At 44.2% G+C, this 24,637-nt stretch overlaps 2 protein-coding genes across 7 annotated transcripts in view; one reads left to right on the forward strand and one right to left on the reverse strand.

The window, feature by feature from the left end:
- Positions 1-9,109, forward strand: part of LOC109896017 (ceramide transfer protein-like) — a 46,416-nt gene extending 37,307 nt beyond the window's left edge. For 2 of the 4 annotated variants that reach the window (XM_020490202.2, XM_031829920.1), the window contains exons 11-19: positions 113-205; positions 3,237-3,308; positions 5,946-6,041; positions 6,242-6,374; positions 6,498-6,568; positions 6,710-6,838; positions 6,982-7,111; positions 7,371-7,508; positions 7,992-9,109. In XM_020490202.2, the coding sequence (XP_020345791.1) occupies positions 113-205; positions 3,237-3,308; positions 5,946-6,041; positions 6,242-6,374; positions 6,498-6,568; positions 6,710-6,838; positions 6,982-7,111; positions 7,371-7,498 (852 nt within the window). In that variant the 3' untranslated portion in view covers positions 7,499-7,508; positions 7,992-9,109. The remainder of the gene's footprint in view (positions 1-112; positions 206-3,236; positions 3,309-5,945; positions 6,042-6,241; positions 6,375-6,497; positions 6,569-6,709; positions 6,839-6,981; positions 7,112-7,370; positions 7,509-7,991) is intronic. The other 2 variants (XM_031829921.1, XM_020490203.2) reach the window with 1 other exon arrangement.
- Positions 8,976-24,637, reverse strand: part of LOC109896018 (phosphatidylinositol 4-phosphate 5-kinase type-1 beta-like) — a 90,713-nt gene continuing 75,051 nt past the window's right edge. For 2 of the 3 annotated variants that reach the window (XM_031829924.1, XM_020490204.2), the window contains 4 exons: positions 20,256-20,405; positions 17,257-17,374; positions 15,833-15,962; positions 8,976-10,242 (listed from right to left, as the gene is read on the reverse strand). In XM_031829924.1, the coding sequence (XP_031685784.1) occupies positions 10,240-10,242; positions 15,833-15,962; positions 17,257-17,374; positions 20,256-20,405 (401 nt within the window). In that variant the 3' untranslated portion in view covers positions 8,976-10,239. The remainder of the gene's footprint in view (positions 10,243-15,832; positions 15,963-17,256; positions 17,375-20,255; positions 20,406-24,637) is intronic. The other variant, XM_031829922.1, reaches the window with a different exon arrangement.

Genomic DNA, 24,637 nt, shown 5'->3' on the forward strand with positions numbered 1-24,637 from the left:
AGATATTGGACCTACAGGTGTGATCGTTTTGGGATTACACAACTGAGTGTATTATGAGAGCGTATTGTGAGAATAATTAGAGTTGTCTGTGGTGTTGTGTGTACGTTCTCAGTGTCAGTCAGACAAGGTGAGGAAACCCAGACTGACCCCAGTCCCTCCTGGAGACACATACTCCACCATCGGAACCCACCGCTTCGCCGAACAGGTACACACACAAACATAGGGTTGTGACGATTATTAAAATTCGGTTAACAAATAATTGTAATTTATATAGGCTGGGTTTCTGAATAGCACTTTGTAACATCGGCTGATGTTGATGTAAAAAAAAAAAGGGCTTTATAAATCAATTTGATAGATGTACAGTGCATTTGGAAATTATTCAGATCCCTTGACTTTTTCAAAATTGTTACAACCATATTCTAAAATTGATTAAATAGTTTTTTCCCCTTATCAATCTACACACAATACCTCATAATGACAAAGCAAAAACAGGTTTTTAGATATTTAAAAAATATTACATTTACATAAGTATTCAGACCCTTTACTCAGTACTTTGTTGAAGCACCTTTGGCAGCGATTACTGCCTCAAATCTTCTTTGGTATGATGCTACAAGCTTGGCACACCTGTATTTGTGGAGTTTCTCCTGTTCTTCTCTGCAGATCCTCTCAAGCTCTGTCAGGTTGGATAGGGAGCGTCGCTGCACAGCTATTTTCAGGTCTCCAGAGATGTTCGATCGGGGTCAAGTCCGGGCTCTGGCTGGGCCACTCAAGGACATTCAGAGACTTGTCCTGAAGCCACTCCTGCGTTGTCTTGGCTGTATGCTTAGGGTCGTTGTCCTGTTGGAAGGTGAACCTTCGGCCCAGTCTGAGGTCCTGAGTGCTCTGGAGCAGTTTTGGTTTTTGGTTTTTGCTTTGACATGCACTGGCAACTGTGGGACCTTTATATAGACAGGTGTGAGCCTTTCCAAATCATGTCCAATCAATTGAATTGACCACGGATGGACTCCAAGATGTAGAAACACCTCAAGGATGATCAATGGAAACAGGATGCACCTGAGCTCAATTTCGAGTCTCATAACAAATAGTCTGAATACTTATGTAAATAAGGTATTATCTTTTTTTTTTTTGCTAACATTTTTAAACTGTTTTTGCTTTGTCATTAGAGGGTATTGTGTGTAGATTGAGAAATGTTTTATTTAATTAATGTTAGAATAAGGTTGTAACTAGGAAAGTCAATTTCCCAATGCACTGTAAATGGCCACGGTTGTTTTCATAATTGTTATTATTGTAGATTTTTGATATTATATATTTTTTTGCCTATTTGAAAATGACCTACATAATGAATACAACAGTTTTGGTAACCCCCCTTGTCTTAATAACAAATGGTTTTGACCACTTAACTTTTGGAAATTAGTTTTCTCCTCCCGACGGTCATTCTGCTCGTAAAATGATTATCAACTTTACTCACTTCATGTAAAAGTAGACTGCTGTTGGGTGAACCTATATCTACTTAGATACAAAGTTGAATCGCCCCTTCTCCTGAAATGAATGTATACTGAACAAAAATATAAATGCAACATGAAGGTTTCATGGCCTGCCGAGTGGCGCAGTGGTCTAAGACCCTGCATCTCAGTGCAAGAGGTGTCACTACAGTCCCTGGTTCGAATCCAGGCTGTAGCCCAGCTTCGACCATCATTGTAAATTAGTATTTGTTCTTGCCTAGTTAGTGAGAATTTCTCCTTTACCAAGATAATCCAGCCACTGGACAGCTGTGGCATATCAAGAAGCTGATTAAACAGCATGATCATTACACAGGTGCTGGGGGCAATAAACGGCCATTTTAAAATGTGCAGTTTTGTCACAGAACACAATTATCAAGTTTTGAGGAAGCGTGCAATTGGCATGCTGACATCGTCTTCACCAGGGTCTTGACCTAACTGCAGTTCGGCGCCGTAACCGACTCCCATGGACAAATGCTCACCTTCGATGGCCACTGGCATGCTGGAGAAGTGTACTCTTCAGGGATGAATCCCAGTTTCAACTGTACCGGGCAGATGGCAGACAGCTTGTATGGCATTGTGTGGGTGAGCGGTTTGCTGACGTCGACGTTGTGAACAGTGTGTCCATGGCGGCATACTCATACAGACATGTCACCCATTGAGCATGTTTGGGATGCTCTGGATCGATGTGTACGACAGCGTGTTCCACTTTCCGCCAATATCCACTAACTTCACACAGCCATTGAAGAGGAGTGGGACAACATTCCACAGGCCAAAATCAACGGCCTGATCAACTCTATGCAAAGGAGATCTGTCGTGCTGCATGAGGCAAATGGTGGTCACTGGTTTTCCCGATCCACGGCCCTAACTTTTAAAAAAGTATCTGTGACCAACAGATGCATATCTGTATTCCCAGTCATGTGAAATCCATAGATTAGGGCCTAATTTATTTCAATTGACTGATTTCCTTATGTGAACATAAAGACACCACCATAAAACAACCTGTCAGGAGAGCAGAGACACACGCACGCAAGAGAGCAAGTAGATCAGCAAGAATACCCATGTTGGAGAGTCACACACACACACACACACACACACACACACACACACACACACACACACACACACACATGATCTCAGGTGTCTCTCTTATGTAGCCTACAGATGAGATCAGAAGGTTCCAATAGTACTGGCAGGTTTGTTACAGTGAAACAGCTTCATAGTGAGAGGAAAGGATTTTAGAGACGAACCATAACAACTGAACTTCTCTTGTAGTTTTGATACAGCACATGCCATAGTCAGCATGTATATATTGGTGACAGTCATATTTACGTGTGTGTGTAGGTAGAGCTGTCAATGATTGTATAACCGATAATTATGGATGACAACTGAATTACTGAGAGAAAAAAATACAGTATAAACGCTACATGCAACAATTTCAAAGATTTTACTGAGTTACAGTGATCTCTCGTAATGATTTAGTCTGTTTGATTTGCGTAATCCCTTTCATGTAGTGAAGGGTGGTAATCCCTCTCTGCTAGTCTTTCATGTATGGTGGCATGCCTGGTCTCATTCCCTGGATGTTTCTCTACCTTTCCCCTCTTTCACTCACCTGTTACTTCTCTTTCTCTCTCCGTTTGTCCTCTCTCTCCCCCTACCTCCCCTTTCTCATTCCTATCCCCCCCCTCCCCCCACACACACACACTCTTTCTCCCCTCCTCCCCCTCTGCTGCATAGCCCCATAGCTACTTTTCCCTGTTCTCCGCTGCGCTTGTCAGTGCCTCAGATGTTCACAGATTCAGCATGCAGGTACCGTATGTGTTGAGAACAGCGCCACCTGCCTCCTGGGAATGCACATTACACTGCACTCTACTGGCTGAGACTGACTGCATGTGACTGACTAGGAACTGTAATACATACATTGATCTTGAATGTGTTTACCTTTTTCCACACTGTCTGATGACCTGTCCTATACCCATTGTGTCGTTCCATCTCTTTCTGATGCACTCGTGTTCCCTTCCTTCCCTCCCTCCGAAACCGGTCTTTACACTGTCCAAAGCTGCCCTGAATGGATCCATTTTCAACAACATTCCACTTGCAAAATCATTAGGAGTTGAATTTAGCAATGCACACAGTTAGGCAAGCTGAGCTACAAGGCAATAATTAAATAAAACTATGCAACAACAAAATTATGTAGATTTAAATAGACCTTTTTTGGAACGTAAACAAACTAATTTAGAATGCGCGGCCCCACTATACATCCTGCTAGCTAGCTGCCCCAGAGAACTCAACATGTAAAAAAAATATTTTAAAAAGTAAACAAAGTCTACTTATAAAGATGGAAACGGTTTTACATGTAACTTAGTGTATGGAGAAGTCCCATACACTGACTAAGCTACATGTAACTTAGTGTATGGAGAAGTCCCATACACTGACTAAGCTACATGTAACTTAGTGTATGGAGAAGTCCCATACACTGACTAAGCTACATGTAAGCCCGATTTCCCCGAGTGGCACAGCAGTCTAAGGCACTTCATCTCAGTGCTAGAGGGGTCACGACAGGCCCTGGTTCGATCCCAGGCTGTATCACATCCGGTCGTCCCATAGGGTGCGCACAATTTGGCTCAGCGTCGTCCGGGTTAGGGGAAGGTTTGGCCGGGGTAATGCACAACTCATTCACAACAATACTCAAAAGTAGGTAATAGACATTTTAGTCTTTCAGTGTCAAATATTTAGGTAGGCATAGTAAGAAACTCAGTTTATTTTTTCTGAATATACAGGATAGTTTACGTAGCACAATTAAATAGTAGCCGTACATACAATAATGGCAGTATCGTACAATACATGGAATACTTGAACAGTGGTGCAATTGAGACAACAGCAGTGTAGGTGTATAGATGTGACAATAACATGGAGGGAATAGATACTTTATTGTCCATTGCTTATAACGGGAAATGTACCTTCTGCTTTTCCCAACACCCTGCATTGTAGCACCCCTGGGTGAAGAGCAATTGTGGGGGGTTGTGTTTTGCTCAAGGGCAATTTTTGTGGGAAATTGTTTCAATGGTATTGAAAAACCATCCTGGCTATTTCATATGTTATATATGGCATACTGCCCAAGCCAATTAGCTAGTTTGTTGAGAACTAACTAGTTACTGGCTAGCTAGCTACAGATGTATTTTCCTGTTGCACAAAGTTGGCTTTTTGGGTGGCATGGACAGCTTTTAACAGAATAGGCCGCTATTGCTAGGCCGTAAGACAGAGTGAAAAGTAAAATGTAGCCAGACCTTCATTGCAGTGATCAACGCACGTTGTCCTGTTTGGAAAAAACAACACAGCACTCGACCCTTAGCTACCCACCCCTAGTAGCTAGCTAGCTAAACCTTTTCTTCTTGTTTTAGCTTTCCGGCAGACTAAACGCTTTGTGGCGTATTGCTGACTTTCACAGGTTGGAGTGCGAATTACACATTTGGGACAGGGGTATTTAATTTTTTTATTTAACCTTTAACTAGGTAAGTCAGGTAAGAACAAATTCTTATTTACAATGGCGGGAAGTGGAGCTTGCTACAACCACTGGCTATAACTTGATGGCGCTCTCTACAATCAAAACAAAAAAACGGGTGGTCAGGGGCCGAGATTCAATAATCAACAGTTCTAGAATTTTCGTCAAAGGTCTATAGGGGCCTCACCAGTGGTCTAAGGAACGGCATCGCAGTACTAGTTGTGCCTCTAGAGATCCTGGTTCGAGTCCAGGCTCTGTCGCAGCCGGCCGTGCCCGTACAATTGGCCCAGCGTTGTCCGGGTTAGGGGATGGTTTGGTCGGCCGGGATGTCCTTGTCCCATCGCCCTCTAGCGACTCCTCCTGTCGCAGGCCGGGCTCATGCATGCTGACACAGTTGCCAGATGTACGGAGTTTCTTTTTCTGACACGTTGGTGCGGCTGGCTTCCCGGGTTAAGCGGGCATTGTGTCAAGAAGCAGTGGCTGGGTTGTGTTTCGTAGGACGCACGGCTCTCGACCTTCGCTTCTCCCGAGTCCATACGGGAGTTGCAGCGATGGGGCAAGACTGTAAATACCAACTCAATATCATGAAAAAGGGGCAAAAAAAACAAAAGGCCGTGTTTCCTTGAGGAGCTATGTGCCAGTATTCAGTTAGCCACAGCATTAAAAAGAGTAAAGCTGAGACCAGGCCCCTGGTCACCATCCATTGTTTGGTCTGAGCTGACCTCAGCAGATGCTGCAATGCATGACTGGATTCCTGTTGTAACCCCTTTCTCCCTCCCACTTTCTCTGCATGAGCAGGCATGGACCCCAGTGTACTGAATATACTGTACCTTACATTCTCCCTGACAGTGATGCTCTGTCTCCTAATAACAGCCTGTAGTACAGACTGTTACAGTAAAATACAGTGACTCAAGGCCCTGCTACATGTGATGTGTCTGTGTCAGGTGGAGGAGGTGGTCCAGAATCACATGACATACTCCCTGCAGGACATGGGTGGAGACGCCAACTGGCAGCTGGTGGTGGAGGAGGGTGAGATGAAGGTGAAGATGAGGATATAGACGACCATAACTAGATACTACAGTAGACACACTGTACCCTGCATGCCTAGTATAGAAGACTATACCTACAGTGATGAGTTTAACGTGCTCCGCTCTGCTTACTCACACTGTAAACAGTGCAGTGTATATGGGTCCAATATGGGTCTATAATGGCTAATGCATGTGACTGTCTGCTATCTCAGGTGTACAGGAGAGAGGTGGAGGAGAACGGCATCGTCCTGGACCCTCTGAAGGCCACCCATGCAGTGAAGGGTGTGACAGGACATGAGTTATGCCACTACTTCTGGGACACGGACGTACGCAACGACTGGGAGAGTGAGTCTATCGTCATCAGATTATTTTTTAGACTAGAGTCATAATTTTATTTTGTTACTTTGCACACAATCAATGTCTTGAATTGTTGTTGATTTGTCTAGTCTTGGTCTGTTTCTCTTCCAGCCACTATTGAAAACTTCAACGTGGTGGAGACGCTCTCAGACAATGCTGTTATAGTCTACCAGACACACAAGGTAATCATACCTCTGGAGTTCAGGCTCACCCTAGTGTGTCAGGCCCACCCTAGTGTGTCAGGCTCACCCTAGTGTGTCAGGCTCTTGTACATTGTCTAAAGACTGGTCATGTTTGACTGACAGCCAATGGTTGTGTTTCAGAGAGTATGGCCCGCCTCTCAGAGGGACGTTCTCTACCTATCCGCTATCAGGAAGATTCTGGCAACCAATGAGAGTGACCCAGACACGTGGCTGGTCTGCAACTTCTCTGTGGATCATAACAACGCCCAGGTGAGTTCCACAGACACAAAGGGCTTATTGCCATACATGCTCTTAATATATGATGGCATAGAGCTAGGGATCAATGTTCAATTGGAAGGGGGGGAATGGCTACTGCTCTCTTACCTTCTCATCAATTCCCTTTCTTTCTGTAGCCCACCAACCGGTGTGTCCGTGCGAAGATCAACGTGGCCATGATCTGCCAGACCCTTGTGAGCCCTCCAGAGGGCAACAAAGAGATCAGCAGGGACAACATCCTCTGTAAGATCACCTACGTGGCCAACGGTGAGTACAGCAACCCAAGTTCTTTTAGGTCTTCATGGTTGTCATATGAGCCTGGTCAAGTTTATCAAGTTTATCCACCTACATGTCAGGTTTTTTTCTCTCCTGTTTTCTTCTTCTTCATGTTCCCTATTGGACCATGTACAAATACAAGCTGCTTTATGTGGGTGGATAATGGAAGTTAAATGTTGATTAATGGTTTGGTATAGTGATTTTATCACACCATGTAATATATAGTGACTGAGTGGTTGTTTTTCCCTAGTGAATCCTGGAGGCTGGGCCCCTGCCTCAGTCCTCAGAGCTGTGGCCAAGAGGGAGTACCCCAAGTTCCTCAAACGCTTCACCGGCTACGTCCAGGAGAAGACCAGTGGGAAACCCATCCTCTTTTAAACCTCTACAGGTAGCAGCGAACTCAAACCCACTCTAAAAGGCTCTGCATGGTCAATCTGCATATGCAATAGCCGTACAGCATTTACTGCGATACGACCTCTGTAGAAATCAGGGCATTCATACTTCTTGCGCTTCGCAGATCTGTTGTCAAGGAAGGAAGTGAGTTTGTTTATACAGGACCTACCATCACCCAATCATGTCAATGTGGAGCTATACGGAGCCTTCCGTATTGTTACATAAATTGGGAAGTGCACAACATCACTGTACGGAGCTCGATTTGGCCTCTGGAGGCTCTGCAATTGGGTCACAGCCTCCATACGCCGCCTCCAGACAGCATTGCTGGATCAAGCCTAAAGCCATCTATATAGACAATAAATATTTAATTACACTCTACCACACAAGTACAGTTGTTAAATCAGATCAATGTTGAGGATCATTGTGTGCCATGAGTTTTTTGTTATTTTTGGTAACTTTCCATCTCCTTTTCTCTCAGGCGGGAACACATTTAATCCTGAAGAGACATGGCTACATTTACGATCATTCAAGGGGCTCCCACAGACTACATTACCCATTCATCCGTCTACCAGAATGTCTCCAAACTATATTACCCATGATGAAATATCTGTATCAAATGACTAGAAACTGGTTTAGGGCTTTATTCTACCAGTAGTTGCTAGCCACCTGAGACACAAAAACAACCAAACATCAAACTGTCCATGGATATGTATTTGTATATAAATTCAAGAATTTCTATGGCAATATTTTGAACCAATTCTTTGCTTTTTGTAAATTGTTTTGTACATTTCCAATTATACTTTGTTTGCATTAACCACTGATTGTTTTCATGCTGCTAATTTTACTACAAAAAGAATGCAAGTAGACAGACGGAGAGCAGTGTGTTGAGTTTGGCTAGCCTTCGTCTTGTCCTCTCCTAGTGATGACCTGCCCTGGAGTCAAGCTTTGTACACCATTATACAGTAGCTGTAAAGGATTGTAATGTTAAGGGATTGAAAGTAAAGGATGTTGGCAAACTGGAATTGGAAGAACTACATAACTCGCCTGTTTTCAAAGTAAGGTGACCTTTATGACAACGAACTGAATGTATGGTATAGATGGATGTCATTTGTTGAATGTGACCCATAAACACTAAGGTATCAATTGTTGGTATCCACTGTCGAGTTTGCTGCCCCCCGTAACATATCTACCACAGCATTGGGTGTTCAAATGGACCACTTCAAAGGCTTTGAGGAGACGGGGTGGCCATTTTTTTTCACATCCCTCGTTAACCCGTCATGCCTTAAACGCCAGGATGAGCCCTGGAAGAAGTCTGTTAGAGTATCATACGACCAGAGACGCTACACTGGGGTCAGCATTTCACAGGATTTCTTACCTCATTTTTGTCAGAATCCTCCACTCAGCTTGAGGGGTCATAGAATCCATGGGGAACAACATTGCCATGATGATCAGAGGAGTGACATCAGCTGAAGAATGCATTAAGCCTTTAATTTTGTCTGAGGAATTGACACGCTTTGTATATTTCTGTTGTATGTCTGAAGTGTTATCATTTGGGCAATGTTCTGTAAATTAAAATTGTTACACTACAGAAATGAAGACATTTCTACTTAGTCATTACTCTGCAGTTGTGAGGATGTTTTTACATGAGGGAAATGGAGAGTACTGTTTTAATTTTTTTTTAAACAAAGCATCAATTGCAACTGATATTCAAGATTTTTGGGGGAAAGAAACAAGTGGAACGCATTTATAGGATTCTTCACATTCAGTGATTCAAATATTTATCTTAAGCAAACTATATATAATCAAAACTGACACATTCTGAATTCTAAAATGGAGGTAAACTACTGGTTAGTTAACAATAGAGGACACACTCGTTCTTCAGTATCAAAGGATATCCTGAGAAATCTTCAGTTGACACCCCTCCCTATAAAATTAGTTTCTGTGCATCAAAAAAATTACCATTGTACTTATGACATACATAGGTGTGCATAATCCAAAACCCAACGTTCGTCAAGGAAAAATAGTTATTACAATCATAACTAACATCCAAAGTGCCATTTTGACAGGGGCGATTGTATATCGCCATCCTCTTAAATGAAGCTGAAGATCCAAGAAGATTGACCAGGTCAACAGCAGCCTTCAAACTGCTCCTTTCATCCTGTCTGATTGGAATGAATAGCAATGTGTTGGTTGGTTTGGTACCTTCAACATACCAGCCAATGAGTCTTTAGTTTGGCCTTGGCTTGGTGGTTTCAGAATGAATATAATATCTGTTCTTTTAACAGCATTATGAGTCCAGACTCATCCATATTGGCCTTGTGTTTTCCATGTCACTGTTACACTTCTGCAATGGCCAAGATGTCACTAAATGTTCATTATCCAACCAGCTACTATGAAGAAAGTGTAATAACTTCTGGTCAGCAGGAAAATGAAAACATTCAAATTAATGTATATCTTCTATATATGCTTTTCTTTATAGGCCATGAGGGACTTCACTGACATGCTCTAACAAACATCACTTGGTAAGGTCTGACATGTAATTCCATTTGTGTCTTGTTTTAGTTCATCAGCCTATCAGGTGTGAGCATCCCAGTCCTTTGTGTTTGGCAACAGTGGCAGAGTGGATTTAGCAGCGCTGGGGGTGGAGTCAAAGGAGCCCTGTCCAATGGAGTGTAGCGATTGTCAAGACGATTGACAAAATCGTAGTAGTCTGTAAGCCTCCCCTTTCACTGAAACAGAAGAGTGCAGTGTGAGTAAATACTATAAATACAGGTTATTATATCCATTTGACAGATCTGCTCCTACAGGGGTGTGCTAGTCATAGCCCTATGGGCCCCTGGTCAAAAGTAGTGCACTTTATAGCGGACTTTTATTTTAAATTATTTATTTGATCAGGGAGTCATATAGAGACCAAGGTGTCTTTTACAGATGAGCCCTGAATTACTTTGAAAAACAATTCAATCCATTTTAGAACAAGGCTGCAATGTTTAAAAAAAATATGGATAAAGTCAAGGGGTCTGAATACTTTCTGATGTTCTGTATGCATAAATCAGACTTATTTGTATGTGCTCTAGAGAACAACATATACATAGTTTTACCTGCATTCAGTACTAATTTCAGGTCAAAAAAGTGTTTCTGTAATACAATGAAGGCAGACTGTAGTTCAGGTAGAGCCTGGTCAACCGTGGAGGCGATAGCATACACAACACTATCAGCATACAGTACAAGTACAGGTTCCAATTTCTTACAGACAAGTTGATATTGTTAATGTAAACAGTAGAAAGTACAGGACCCAGAATCAACCCCTTTCGTAATATCCAGGAAACCTGATTTAACACCATCAGTAGATAGACATTGAGTTATATCTGTCAAGTCATTTTTAAACCAGTTTACATGCAGCCTGGTCGAGGCCAATTGAGGAAAGCCTCTTAATTAGTAGTGAGTGATCAATAGTATCGAAAGCCTTTGACAGGTCAATGAAAAGGGCAGCACAATGTTGCCTTTTATACATACAATTAACCACAACATTTATAACTAGGGACCTGGTGCTATGACCTGGCCTGAAACCCGACTGATGTACATTTAGAATACATATCAAAGATAAAAAAGAAAGCTGAGAATGAATCAAGGATTGTAAGATCTTAGTTGGCAAGAAAGTTTAGAAATAGGGTGATCATTATTTAGGTCACCACCTTTTATTTTATATTTTTATTTCACCTTTATTTAAGGAGGAGTACCTGGGCCGCCTTCCAAACCCAGATATAATCATCAGGTTAAACATATGGGTTAATGATTCAGCAATCAGGGGGGCAGAGAGCTGCAGCAACAATGGATCAAGTATATCAGCCCCAGTGGATTTTTTTTCCATCAATCCAAGCATCTTGCACATCACAGGTAGTAAATTGTTGAAATGAAAACAAAGATTCACTAGAAGTTGACGGGTTAACCATCGAGTCAGCTAGAGGCTGGCAGAGGGAAGAGCAGTCGATTGACTGAGCAGGGTCAACTACACCACCGTTTCTCTCAAATAAAAAGCCTGCCGAGATAAAAACATGATTAAAAGTATCACTTATCCCATTCTTCTCAGTTATGATGCCAGAGTCAGACAAAACTTGCTTAGGCAGGGCAGAACAGGAATTTGAACACTTCAGGGCATGTATGCCGAGGCTCTGCATCTGTCCTCGTGCTCCTAGACCTTAGTGCTGCTTTTGATACCATCGATCACCACATTCTTTTGGAGAGATTGGAAACCCAAATTGGTCTACACGGACAAGTTCTGGCCTGGTTTAGATCTTATCTGTCGGAAATATATCAGTTTGTCTCTGTGAATGGTTTGTCCTCTGACAAATCAACTGTAAATATCGGTGTTCCTCAAGGTTCCGTTTTAGGACCACTATTGTTTTCACTACATATTTTACCTCTTGGGGATGTTATTCGAAAACATAATGTTAACTTTCACTGCTATGCGGATGACACACAGCTGTACATTTCAATGAAACATGGTGAAGCCCCAAAATTGCCCTTGCTAGAAGCATGTGTTTCAGACATAAGGAAGTGGATGGCTGCAAACTTTCAACTTTTAAACTCGGACAAAACAGAGATGCTTGTTCTAGGTCCCAAGAAACAAAGAGATCTTCTGTTGAATCTGACAGTTAATCTTAATGGTTGTACAGTCGTCTCAAATAAAACTGTGAAGGACCTCGGCGTTACTCTGGACCCTGATCTCTCTTTTGAAGAACATATCAAGACCATTTCAAGGACAGCTTTTTTCCATCTACGTAACATTGCAAAAATCAGAAACTTTCTGTCCAAAAATGATGCAGAAAAATGTATCCATGCTTTTGTCACTTCTAGGTTAGACTACTGCAATGCTCTACTCTCCGGCTACCCGGATAAAGCACTAAATAAACTTCAGTTAGTGCTAAATACGGCTGCTAGAATCCTGACTAGAACCAAAAAATTTGATCATATTACTCCAGTGCTAGCCTCCCTACACTGGCTTCCTGTCAAAGCAAGGGCTGATTTCAAGGTTTTTACTGCTAACCTACAAAGCATTACATGGGCTTGCTCCTACCTATCTTTCTGATTTGGTCCTGCCGTACATACCTACACGTATGGAGAAAGACGCAGGCCTCCTAATTGTCCCTAGAATTTCTACGCAAACAGCTGGAGGCAGGGCTTTCTCCTATAGAGCTCAATTTTTATGGAACGGTCTGCTTACCCATGTCAGAGACGCAAACTCGGTCTCAACCTTTAAGTCTTTCCTGAAGACTCATCTCTTCAGTGGGTCATATGATTGAGTGTAGTCTGGCCCAGGAGTGGGAAGGTGAACGGAAAGGCTCTGGAGCAACGAACCGCCCTTGCTGTCTCTGCCTGGCCAGTTCCCCTCTTTCCACTGGGATTCTCTGCCTCTAACCCTATTACAGGGGCTGAGTCACTGGCTTACTGGGGCTCTCTCATGCCGTCCCTGGAAGGGGTGCGTCACCTGAGTGGGTTGATTCACTGATGTGGTCATCCTGTCTGGGTTGGCGCCCCCCCTTGGGTTGTGCCATGGCGGAGATCTTTGTGGGCTATACTCAGCCTTGTCTCAGGATGGTAAATTGGTGGTTGAAGATATCCCTCTAGTGGTGTGGGGGCTGTGCTTTGGCAAAGTGGGTGGGGTTATATCCTTCCTGTTTGGCCCTGTCCGGGGGTGTCCTCGGATGGGGCCACAGTGTCTCCTGACCCCTCCTGTCTCAGCCTCCAGTATTTATGCTGCAGTAGTTTATGTGTCGGGGGGCTAGGGTCAGTTTGTTATATCTGAAGTACTTCTCCTGTCCTATTCGGTGTCCTGTGTGAATCTAAGTGTGCGTTCTCTAATTCTCTCTTTCTTTCTCTCTCTCGGAGGACCTGAGCCCTAGGACCATGCCCCAGGACTACCTGACATGATGACTCCTTGCTGTCCCCAGTCCACCTGGGAGTGCTGCTGCTCCAGTTTCAACTGTTCTGCCTTATTATTATTGGACCATGCTGGTCACTTATGAACATCTTGGCCATGTTCTGTTATAATCTCCACCCGGCACAGCCAGAAGAGGACTGGCCACCCCACATAGCCTGGTTCCTTTCTAGGTTTCTTCCTAGGTTTTGGCCTTTCTAGGGAGTTTTTCCTAGCCACCGTGCTTCTACACCTGCATTGCTTGCTGTTTGGGGTTTTAGGCTGGGTTTCTGTACAGCACTTTGAGATATCAGCTGATGTACGAAGGGCTATATAAATAAATTTAATTTGATTTGATTTTGATTTGATTTGATTCTGTTTTCCAAAATGTAGAAGGATCACCACCTGAGTCAGAGATAGAGCTTAAAAAATAGTTTGATTTAGCTTTTTTTAAATCGAGATAATACAACTGTTTCTCAATTGTCTGAAAGATTGCCAGTCCACTACAGAGTCAGTTTTCTTTGATTTGGCCCAAGCCTGATTTATCATCTAAATTAGCTCAGATAAATCAGGAGAAACTCCAAGAACACTAAGATAACCTGCCTAAATAACTACTGATCCGTAGCACTCACGTCTGTAGCCATGAAGTGATTTGAAAGGCTGGTCATTGCTCACATCAACACCATTATCCTAGAAACACTAGACCTACTCCAATTTGCATACCGCCCCAACAGATGATGCAATTTCTATTGCACTCAACACTGCCCTTTCCCACCTGGACAAAAGGAACACCTATTTGAGAATGCCATTCATTGACTACAGCTCAGCATTCAACACCATAGTGCCCTCAAAACTCATCAGTAAGCTAAGGACCTTGGGACTAAACACCTCCCTCTGCAACTGGATCCTGGACTTCCTGACGGGCCGTCCCCAGGTGGTAAGACTAGGTAACAACATATCCGCCACGCTGATCCTCAACCAGGGGGCCCCTCAGGGGTGCGTGCTCAGTCCCCTCCTGTACTCCCTGTTCACTCATGACTGCATGGCCAGGCACGACTCCAACACCATCATCAAGTTTGCTGATGACACAACAGTGGTAGGCCTGATCAGCGACAATGATGAGACAGCCTATAGGGAGGAGGTCAGAGACCTGGCCATGTGGTGCCAGGACAACAACCTCTACCTCTACCACATCCTCTACCTCAAAGTGATCAAGACAAACGACATGATTTTGGACTACAGGAGAAGGAGGACCGAGCACGCCCCCATTCTCATCAACAGGGCTGTTGTGGAGCAAGTTGAGAGCTTCAAGTTCCTTGGTGTCCACATCACCAACAAACTATCATGGTCCAAACACATTAAGACAGTCATGAGGAGGGAACGACAACACCTATTCCCCCTCAGGAGACTGAAAAGATTTGGCATTGGTCTTCAAAAGGTTCTACAGCTGCACCATCGAGAACACCAGAGAGAACAGTCTGTTTTCTCTGCTACCCCACGGCAAGCCGTACCGGAGCGCCATGTCTAGGTCCAAAAGGCTTCTCAACAGCTTCTACCCCCAAGCAATAAGACTCCTAAACAGCTAATCAACGGGCTACTCAGACTATTTGCACTGCCTTCCCCCTTTTACACTGCTGCTACACTCTGTTTATTATTTATGCATGGTCCCTTTAACTCTACTTACATTTACATATTACCTCAACTAACCGGTGCCCCCGCACATTGACTCTGTACCGGTACCCCCTGTAAATAGCCTAACTATTGTTATTTTACTGCGGCTGTTTAATTGTTTGATCTATTTATTACTTACCACTTATTTTTCTTAAAAAGGCATTGTTGGTTAAGGGCTCGTAAGTAAGCATTTCACTGTAAGGTGTATTCGGCACATGTGACAAATACAATTTGATTTGATTTGAAAACCAAGGGTTTCACTTACATTATCTTTGACTCTGAATTGATTAAAAGGGGTGTGTTTATCTGCCAGATGAATAAATATGGAGGATACATTTTCTAGAGCCCACTCAGGGTCAGGAATACAGGAGACAGTGGCTCAATCAGAGTAGAGCATGTCATGTTGGGGCGACAGGTAGCCTAGTGGTTAGAACCTAAAGGTTGCAAGATCGAATCCCCGAGCTGACAAGGTAAAAATCTGTCATTCTGCCCCTGAACAAGGCAGTTAACCCACTGTTCCTAGGCCTTCATTGAAAATAATAATTTGTTCTTAACTGACTTGCCTAGTTAAATAAATGTTTTAAAAAAATAACCTTGAGCAGAAAACTTTTTAACATGTATCTTCTTATCGGAAATAGGGTGTTGAGCAGAGCCCTATGGGCCCTGGTCAAAAGTAGTGCATTATGTAGGGAATAGGGTGTAATTTGGGACACACCCAGTGAGTGAATACTCACTAAGTAGACATCGAGCACTGAGCCATCATCCCGGTCCATGTCCACCTCTACGTCCATGGTGCTCTGCTCTGAAGTCAGACAGATGGCGCTGTCCTGCAGGGTGAATGTTGAGCTGGATGCCATTTCATCTCTGAGGGGAAACAGGAGAACAAAAAACACAAAAGTTAATGTCTAAGAACTTACAAACAGGATAAGTTCATTTAAGTAAGGGAATTCTGGGACATTATGTTTTATGTGGAACTCCTTTACTGGGTTATGGACCTCTAAAAAGAGTCCCAAATAATCAGGGAAAATAAACGTCCTTTAAAACACAGCGTCGCGTGAACAGCAGGGGGCACTGGGGGCTGGTGTACATCTGAAACAGGCCATTTCCTTGATGCATGTCAGCTGACTCCTGACTTTGCTTAAATTCAGGAATGTGTTTACCATTTTATGGCATGTTATTGCCTTCCCCTCTTAAAGGTGACATGCAGGCACACACACACCTCAGAAAAGGGATTATGTACATACATAGAAAAAGTCACCCTGTCAGAAAATTACACTCTCTCTTCTAACAATGTCTCTTAATCAGATCTTCTGAAAGCCTTGAGTCAAATTGATAGACACATTTAGGGCAACAGACAGGTGCCTGAGAAGGGAACAAGACCAGGCAGGCATCACAATGGAGACTTCCTGTTGGGTTAGAACCGGACGGACGGACGGACAGACAGACAGCTGGGGGGAGAGATGAGAGGAAAATAAACAGTTCTTTCTAGAGGGAGGTTAGAATTTAAAGTCCATGGTTTATGGCCTGCACACTGCATCTGAACTGGATGTAGGTTGAGCAATGTGAATTACTGTCCAGTGAGGGTTTTCCTGGCTCTTCCAGGGTATCTATCTCTAGTGTATAACATACTGTCACAAAGCCTGAGGACTCTGAGTCACCTGTTCCATGTGGCTTGTCATCACAACAGGTTGAGTCCTATGTTTTCCATCTGGCCTCCCAGGTAGCTCAGTGATATCACCAGTTATTATTTACATTGTACTCTCCACCCTCGCACTCTTTCTGTCACACTCTCCCCTCAGGGGAATCCCTATGGCAGGCAGGGCTGATCCACTCAGGGGCCTTGCTGGTGATCTGATTTGCAGGGTTAGTTGGTTTAGTCACTGATTAGCTCAATCATTTACTCACCTGGTGTCCCCTGTCAAAATCATTGTTGCCAATATTTACACAAGAGAGGACAGGTGGAAGGGGTCCTCAGATAGAGGGATGGAGGGAACAGAGAGTCTCCAGGTGGAGGGAGGGAAGGAAGGAAGGAAGGAAGGAAGGAAGGAAGGAAGGAAGGAAGGAAGGAAGGAAGGAAGGAAGGAAGGAAGGAAGGAAGGAAGGAAGGAAGGAAGGAAGGAAGGAAGGAAGGAAGGAAGGAAGGAAGGGAGAGAGGTACCTGTCTTCAGACTGGGTCTCCAGGTTGATGGAGGAGGAGGAGATGGTTCCCATGGAGGAGCCCTCGTAGGAAGATGGGGTGTCAGGGACTAGGTCAGGACGCAGGTAGGAGCCAAACACTGGGGGAAACACACAAACACACACAAAGCCATGAGCTCACAGAGATACACACAAAGCCATGGCCACACTGAGAGCTACACACATAGCGATGGCTTCACTGAGAGATACACACAAAGCCATGACCTCACTGAGAGATACACACAAAGCCATGGCCTCACTGAGAGATACACACAAAGCCATGACCTCACTGAGAGATACACACAAAGCCATGAACTCACTGAGAGATACACACAAAGCCATGACCTCACTGAGAGATACACACAAAGCCATGACCTCACTGAGAGATACACACAAAGCCATGACCTCACTGAGAGATACACACAAAGCCATGACCTCACTGAGAGATACACACAAAGCCATGACCTCACTGAGAGATACACACAAAGCCATGACCTCACTGAGAGATACACACAAAGCCATGAACTCACTGAGAGATACACACAAAGCCATGACCTCACTGAGAGATACACACAAAGCCATGAACTCACTGAGAGATACACACAAAGCCATGACCTCACTGAGAGATACACACAAAGCCATGAACTCACTGAGAGATACACACAAATCCATGACCTCACTGAGAGATACACACAAAGCCATGAACTCACTGAGAGATACACACAAAGCCATGACCTCACTGAGAGATACACACAAAGCCATGAACTCACTGAGAGATACACACAAAGCCATGAACTCACTGAGAGATACACACAAAGCCATGAACTCACTGAGAGATACACACAAAGCCATGACCTCACTGAGAGATACACACAAAGCCATGACCTCACTGAGAGATACACACAAAGCCATGACCTCACTGAGAGATACACACAAAGCCATGAACTCACTGAGAGATACACACAAAGCCATGACCTCACTGAGAGATACACACAAAGCCATGAACTCACTGAGAGATACACACAAAGCCATGACCTCACTGAGAGATACACACAAAGCCATGAACTCACTGAGAGATACACACAAAGCCATGAACTCACTGAGAGATACACACAAAGCCATGAACTCACTGAGAGATACACACAAAGCCATGACCTCACTGAGAGATACACACAAAGCCATGACCTCACTGAGAGATACACACAAAGCCATGAACTCACTGAGAGATACACACAAAGCCATGACCTTACTGAGAGATACACACAAAGCCATGAACTCACTGAGAGATACACACAAAGCCATGACCTCACTGAGAGATACACACAAAGCCATGAACTCACTGAGAGATACACACAAAGCCATGAACTCACTGAGAGATACACACAAAGCCATGAACTCACTGAGAGATACACACAAAGCCATGACCTCACTGAGAGATACACACAAAGCCATGAACTCACTGAGAGATACACACAAAGCCATGAACTCACTGAGAGATACACACAAAGCCATGAACTCACTGAGAGATACACACAAAGCCATGACCTCACTGAGAGATACACACAAAGCCATGACCTCACTGAGAGATACACACAAAGCCATGAACTCACTGAGAGATACACACAAAGCCATGACCTCACTGAGAGATACACACAAAGCCATGACCTCACTGATAATGCCTTCAGTCAGTCAATGTATTATTAACTGTATTTGTATAACAGCAACCTGGGCCTAAACCCCAAAAGAGTATGCAGATGTGACAGGGCAAGGACAAAGTCCTGGGTGCTTGTGCTGTGCTATTAATTTAACACATGATCTAAAGTCCTACAGTACAGACTGGATGTCGAAGCTACAGGACAGAACATGGGTTTGAATTAGTTTAATTAGATGAGATAATAAAACAACCATGTATTGTGCATACAATTATTATGTAATTGTCCCTACAAGAACCTTTTATCCCTCAAAATAGGGTTTTCTAACAAGACCGAAGGTGTGCGTGGAATTGGTTAACTAGAATACGTAGAGTAAGCTATTGAAAATTAAACTGTACATGTAAAATATATAAATGTCTTTATGGTATGTTATTTGAAGGTTGGACATAGAATGTGCACAAAGGTGTTGTTTAGTTCAAATAAGATTTCATATAAACTGAAGAAGCTATGTTGCAATATGAAACAAGACTTCTCTCTCTTACTCAGAAGTCTGCACCCTCATCTCTTCCTGTAATATTGGCCAACAGTTTGGCCAACAGTGGTGTTACCGTAGAGGAAGAGTCATGACGCTGAGTTACTATTGTGGAAAGGGGCCTGATTCTAATCCAGCCAGCCACTGGAGTCAGGGCCTGATTCTAATCCAGCCAGCCACTGGAGTCAGGGCCTGATTCTAATCCAGCCAGCCACTGGAGTCAGGGCCTGATTCTAATCCAGCCAGCCACTGGAAGTCAGGGCCTGATTCTAATCCAGCCAGCCACTGGAGTCAGGGCCTGATTCTAATCCAGCCAGCCACTGGAGTCAGGGCCTGATTCTAATCCAGCCAGCCACTGGAGTCAGGGCCTGATAATGACTCCTCAAGAGACACAGAAAGAGTTTACATGAATAACGCTAACTCAATCACTCACACAGAGACAGAGAGAGAGAGAGAGAGCGAAAGAGAGACAGCGAGAGAGACACCGAGAGAGACAGCGTGACAGACAGCGAGAGACAGAGAGAGGGATGAGTTAGGAGGACTGGCTGTTAATAACAGGATATAGACTGTGTTTTATTTCCGGTGAGGTAACATTTCAGTGGGGGCTGGAGGTAGAGACACTATGGCACTACTGAAGGACTAATTTATGTGGACCAAGTGGTTTTCGAAGGCCCATCGGTCCAGACATAATGAGAGGTATGGTCTACATGACATATCTGGGAAGTGATTTCTCTCAGGTGCTTTTTGTTTTTACAACACATGAATGTGTGGATGATTGATAATCGTGTGCTGGTCTACCTTGTCCGTCTAGACTGGCCAGACTGCGTGCTCCTCCCAGACTCTGCCTCCTCTCCTCCTCTTCCTTCTGAGAAGACAGGATCTCCTGAGAGGACGACTTCAGAGCAGGGATGGATGTACGAGTCCTCTTAGAAGGGGAGAAGCGAATGGCTGCAGAGAGAGAGAGAGAGAGAAAGAGAGGGGAGTGGGATGGGGAGCGAGGTAAAAGAGAGAGGGAGACAAATGAGTGGTGGGGGAAGAGAAAAGGAGAGCGGAGGGAAGGGAGAGAGTAGGATAAGGAGAGAGAGAGGGAGCAAGAGAGAAATAGGGGGTTGGGGTGAGAGTGAGGGGGTAGGAATGAGAGTGAAGGGGTAGAGCAAGAGAGAAAGAGGGGGTTAGGGAGAGAGTGAGGGGGTAGGAATGAGAGTGAAGGGGTAGAGCAAGAGAGAAAGAGGGCGAGATGGAAGGGACAGATTACCCTGATTACAACCATTATCGTGCATAATCAAGCTTGAAGTGTCTGTCCCAAAGTAGCAGTAAAATGATCAAACTGTTAACGCATAATGATCATTATGCAACTGTCCCCCGATGTTCCATTCTGACTCCCAAGCAGAGCATGAAATCCCTCCCCATTGTATCTAACTGTGCAGAAGCATCGCAGAAACCATCGCAGAAACCATCTTCATTAAATCAGCATTGCACACTGCTTTATTTCATCTTAACATGAAACATTCCACAAGTCAAAACCCTGAAGTGAGAAGGGCTTCAGCCACTGGGGTGGGTTCCTAAATGACCCCCACTGGGGGACTGGCATGGCCACCACCCAAACAGAGGACAACCATAGACTCCTGTTAATAGGTAGAAACTAAGCACCTCTTTGAGAACAAGATATTCCTGGGGAAAGAACTAAAGGCAGAACAGAACTACTAAAATATGCAACTACATAAATGTATGCATGGACACATTACCATAACTCACTTTCGCCAAGAATCTATATCAGTATGTCAGCGTATGTCAGTATGTCAGCATATATCAGTATGTCAGCGTATATCAGAATGTCAGCGTATATCAGTATGTCAGCGTATATCAGTATGTCAGAGTATGTCAGTATGTCAGCATATATCAGTATGTCAGCGTATATCAGAATGTCAGCATATATCAGTATGTCAGCGTATATCAGAATGTCAGCGTATATCAGTATGTCAGCGTATGTCAGTATGTCAGAGTATGTCAGTATGTCAGCATATATCAGTATGTCAGCGTATATCAGAATGTCAGCGTATATCAGTATGTCAGCGTATATCAGTATGTCAGCGTATGTCAGTATGTCAGCGTATATCAGTATGTCAGGGTATATCAGTATGTCAACGTATGTCAGCGTATGTCAGTATGTCAGCATATGTCAGTATGTCAGCGTATGTCAGTATGTCAGCGTATGTCAGTATGTCAGCGTATGTCAGTATGTCAGCATATATCAGTATGTCAGCGTATATCAGTATGTCAGCGTATGTCAGTATGTCAGCGTATGTCAGATTGTCAGCGTATGTCAGCGTATGTCAGTATGTCAGCGTATGTCAGTATGTCAGCGTATGTCGGTATGTCAGCGTATGTCGGTATGTCAGCGTATGTCGGTATGTCAGCGTATATCTGTATGTCAGCGTATATCAGTATGTCAGCATATGTCAGCGTATGTCAGTATGTCAGCGTATGTCAGCGTATGTCAGTATGTCAGCGTATGTCAGTATGTCAGCGTATGTCAGTGTATATCAGTATGTCAGCGTATATCAGTATGTCAGCGTATATCAGTATGTCAGCGTATATCAGTATGTCAGCGTATGTCAGCGTATGTCAGTATGTCAGCGTATGTCAGATTGTCAGCGTATGTCAGTATGTCAGCGTATGTCAGTATATCAACGTATATCAGTATGTCAGCGTATATCAGTATGTCAGAGTATATCAGTATGTCAGCGTATATCAGCGTATGTCAGTATGTCAGCGTATATCAGTATGTCAGAGTATATCAGTATGTCAGCGTATATCAGCGTATGTCAGTATGTCAGCGTATATCAGTATGTCAGCGTATATCAGTATGTCAGCGTATGTCAGCGTATGTCAGTATGTCAGCGTATGTCAGTATGTCAGAGTATGTCAGTATGTCAGCGTATGTCAGTATGTCAGCGTATGTCAGTATGTCAGAGTATGTCAGTATGTCAGCGTATGTCAGATTGTCAGCATGTCAGCGTATGTCAGTATGTCAGCGTATGTCAGTATGTCAGCGTATATCAGTATGTCAGCGTATATCAGTATGTCAGCGTATGTCAGTATGTCAGCGTATGTCGGTATGTCAGCGTATGTCGGTATGTCAGCGTATGTCGGTATGTCAGCGTATGTCGGTATGTCAGCGTATGTCAGTATGTCAGCGTATATCAGTATGTCAGCGTATATCAGTATGTCAGCGTATGTCAGTATATCAACGTATATCAGTATGTCAGCGTATATCAGTATGTCAGCGTATATCAGTATGTCAAATCAAAATCAAATCAAATCAAATTTATTTGTCACATACACATGGTTAGCAGATGTTAATGCGAGTGTAGCGAAATGCTTGTGCTTCTAGTTCCGACAATGCAGTAATAACGAACAAGTAATCTAACTAACAATTCCAAAAAAAACTACTGTCTTATACACAGTGTAAGGGGATAAAGAATATGTACATAAGGATATATGAATGAGTGATGGTACAGAGCAGCATAGGCAAGATACAGTAGATGATATCGAGTACAGTATATACATATGAGATGAGTATGTAAACCAAGTGGCATAGTTAAAGTGGCTAGTGATACATGTATTACATAAGGATGCAGTCGATGATATAGAGTACAGTATCTACGTATGCATATGAGATGAATAATGTAGGGTAAGTAACATTATATAAGGTAGCATTGTTTAAAGTGGCTAGTGATATATTTACATCATTTCCCATCAATTCCCATGATTAAAGTGGCTGGAGTAGAGTCAGTGGCATTGACAGTGTGTTGGCAGTAGCCACTCAATGTTAGTGGTGGCTGTTTAACAGTCTGATGGCCTTGAGATAGAAGCTGTTTTTCAGTCTCTCGGTCCCAGCTTTGATGCACCTGTACTGACCTCGCCTTCTGGATGACAGCGGGGTGAACAGGCAGTGGCTCGGGTGGTTGATGTCCTTGATGATCTTTATGGCCTTCCTGTAGCATCGGGTGGTGTAGGTGTCCTGGAGGGCAGGTAGTTTGCCCCCGGTGATGCGTTGTGCAGACCTCACTACCCTCTGGAGAGCCTTACGGTTGAGGGTGGTGCAGTTGCCATACCAGGCGGTGATACAGCCCGCCAGGATGCTCTCGATTGTGCATCTGTAGAAGTTTGTGAGTGCTTTTGGTGACAAGCCGAATTTCTTCAGCCTCCTGAGGTTGAAGAGGCGCTGCTGCGCCTTCTTCACGATGCTGTCTGTGTGAGTGGACCAATTCAGTTTGTCTGTGATGTGTATGCCGAGGAACTTAAAACTTGCTACCCTCTCCACTACTGTTCCATCGATGTGGATGGGGGGGTGTTCCCTCTGCTGTTTCCTGAAGTCCACAATCATCTCCTTAGTTTTGTTGACGTTGAGTGTGAGGTTATTTTCCTGACACCACACTCCGAGGGCCCTCACCTCCTCCCTGTAGGCCCTCGTCGTTGTTGGTAATCAAGCCTACCACTGTTGTGTCGTCCGCAAACTTGATGATTGAGTTGGAGGCGTGCGTGGCCACGCAGTCGTGGGTGAACAGGGAGTACAGGAGAGGGCTCAGAACGCACCCTTGTGGGGCCCCAGTGTTGAGGATCAGCGGGGAGGAGATGTTGTTGCCTACCCTCACCACCTGGGGGCGGCCCGTCAGGAAGTCCAGTACCCAGTTGCACAGGGCGGGGTCGAGACCCAGGGTCTCGAGCTTGATGACGAGCTTGGAGGGTACTATGGTGTTGAATGCCGAGCTGTAGTCGATGAACAGCATTCTCACATAGGTATTCCTCTTGTCCAGATGGGTTAGGGCAGTGTGCAGTGTGGTTGAGATTGCATCGTCTGTGGACCTATTTGGGCGGTAAGCAAATTGGAGTGGGTCAAGGGTGTCAGGTAGGGTGGAGGTGATATGGTCCTTGACTAGTCTCTCAAAGCACTTCATGATGACGGATGTGAGTGCTACGGGGCGGTAGTCGTTTAGCTCAGTTACCTTAGCTTTCTTGGGAACAGGAACAATGGTGGCCCTCTTGAAGCATGTGGGAACAGCAGACTGGTATAGGGATTGGTTGAATATGTCCGTAAACACACCGGCCAGCTGGTCTGCGTATGCTCTGAGGGCGCGGCTGGGGATGCCGTCTGGGCCTGCAGCCTTGCGAGGGTT

The sequence above is a fragment of the Oncorhynchus kisutch genome, linkage group LG8, assembly GCF_002021735.2.
Source record: "Oncorhynchus kisutch isolate 150728-3 linkage group LG8, Okis_V2, whole genome shotgun sequence".
Lineage (NCBI taxonomy): Eukaryota > Metazoa > Chordata > Actinopteri > Salmoniformes > Salmonidae > Oncorhynchus > Oncorhynchus kisutch.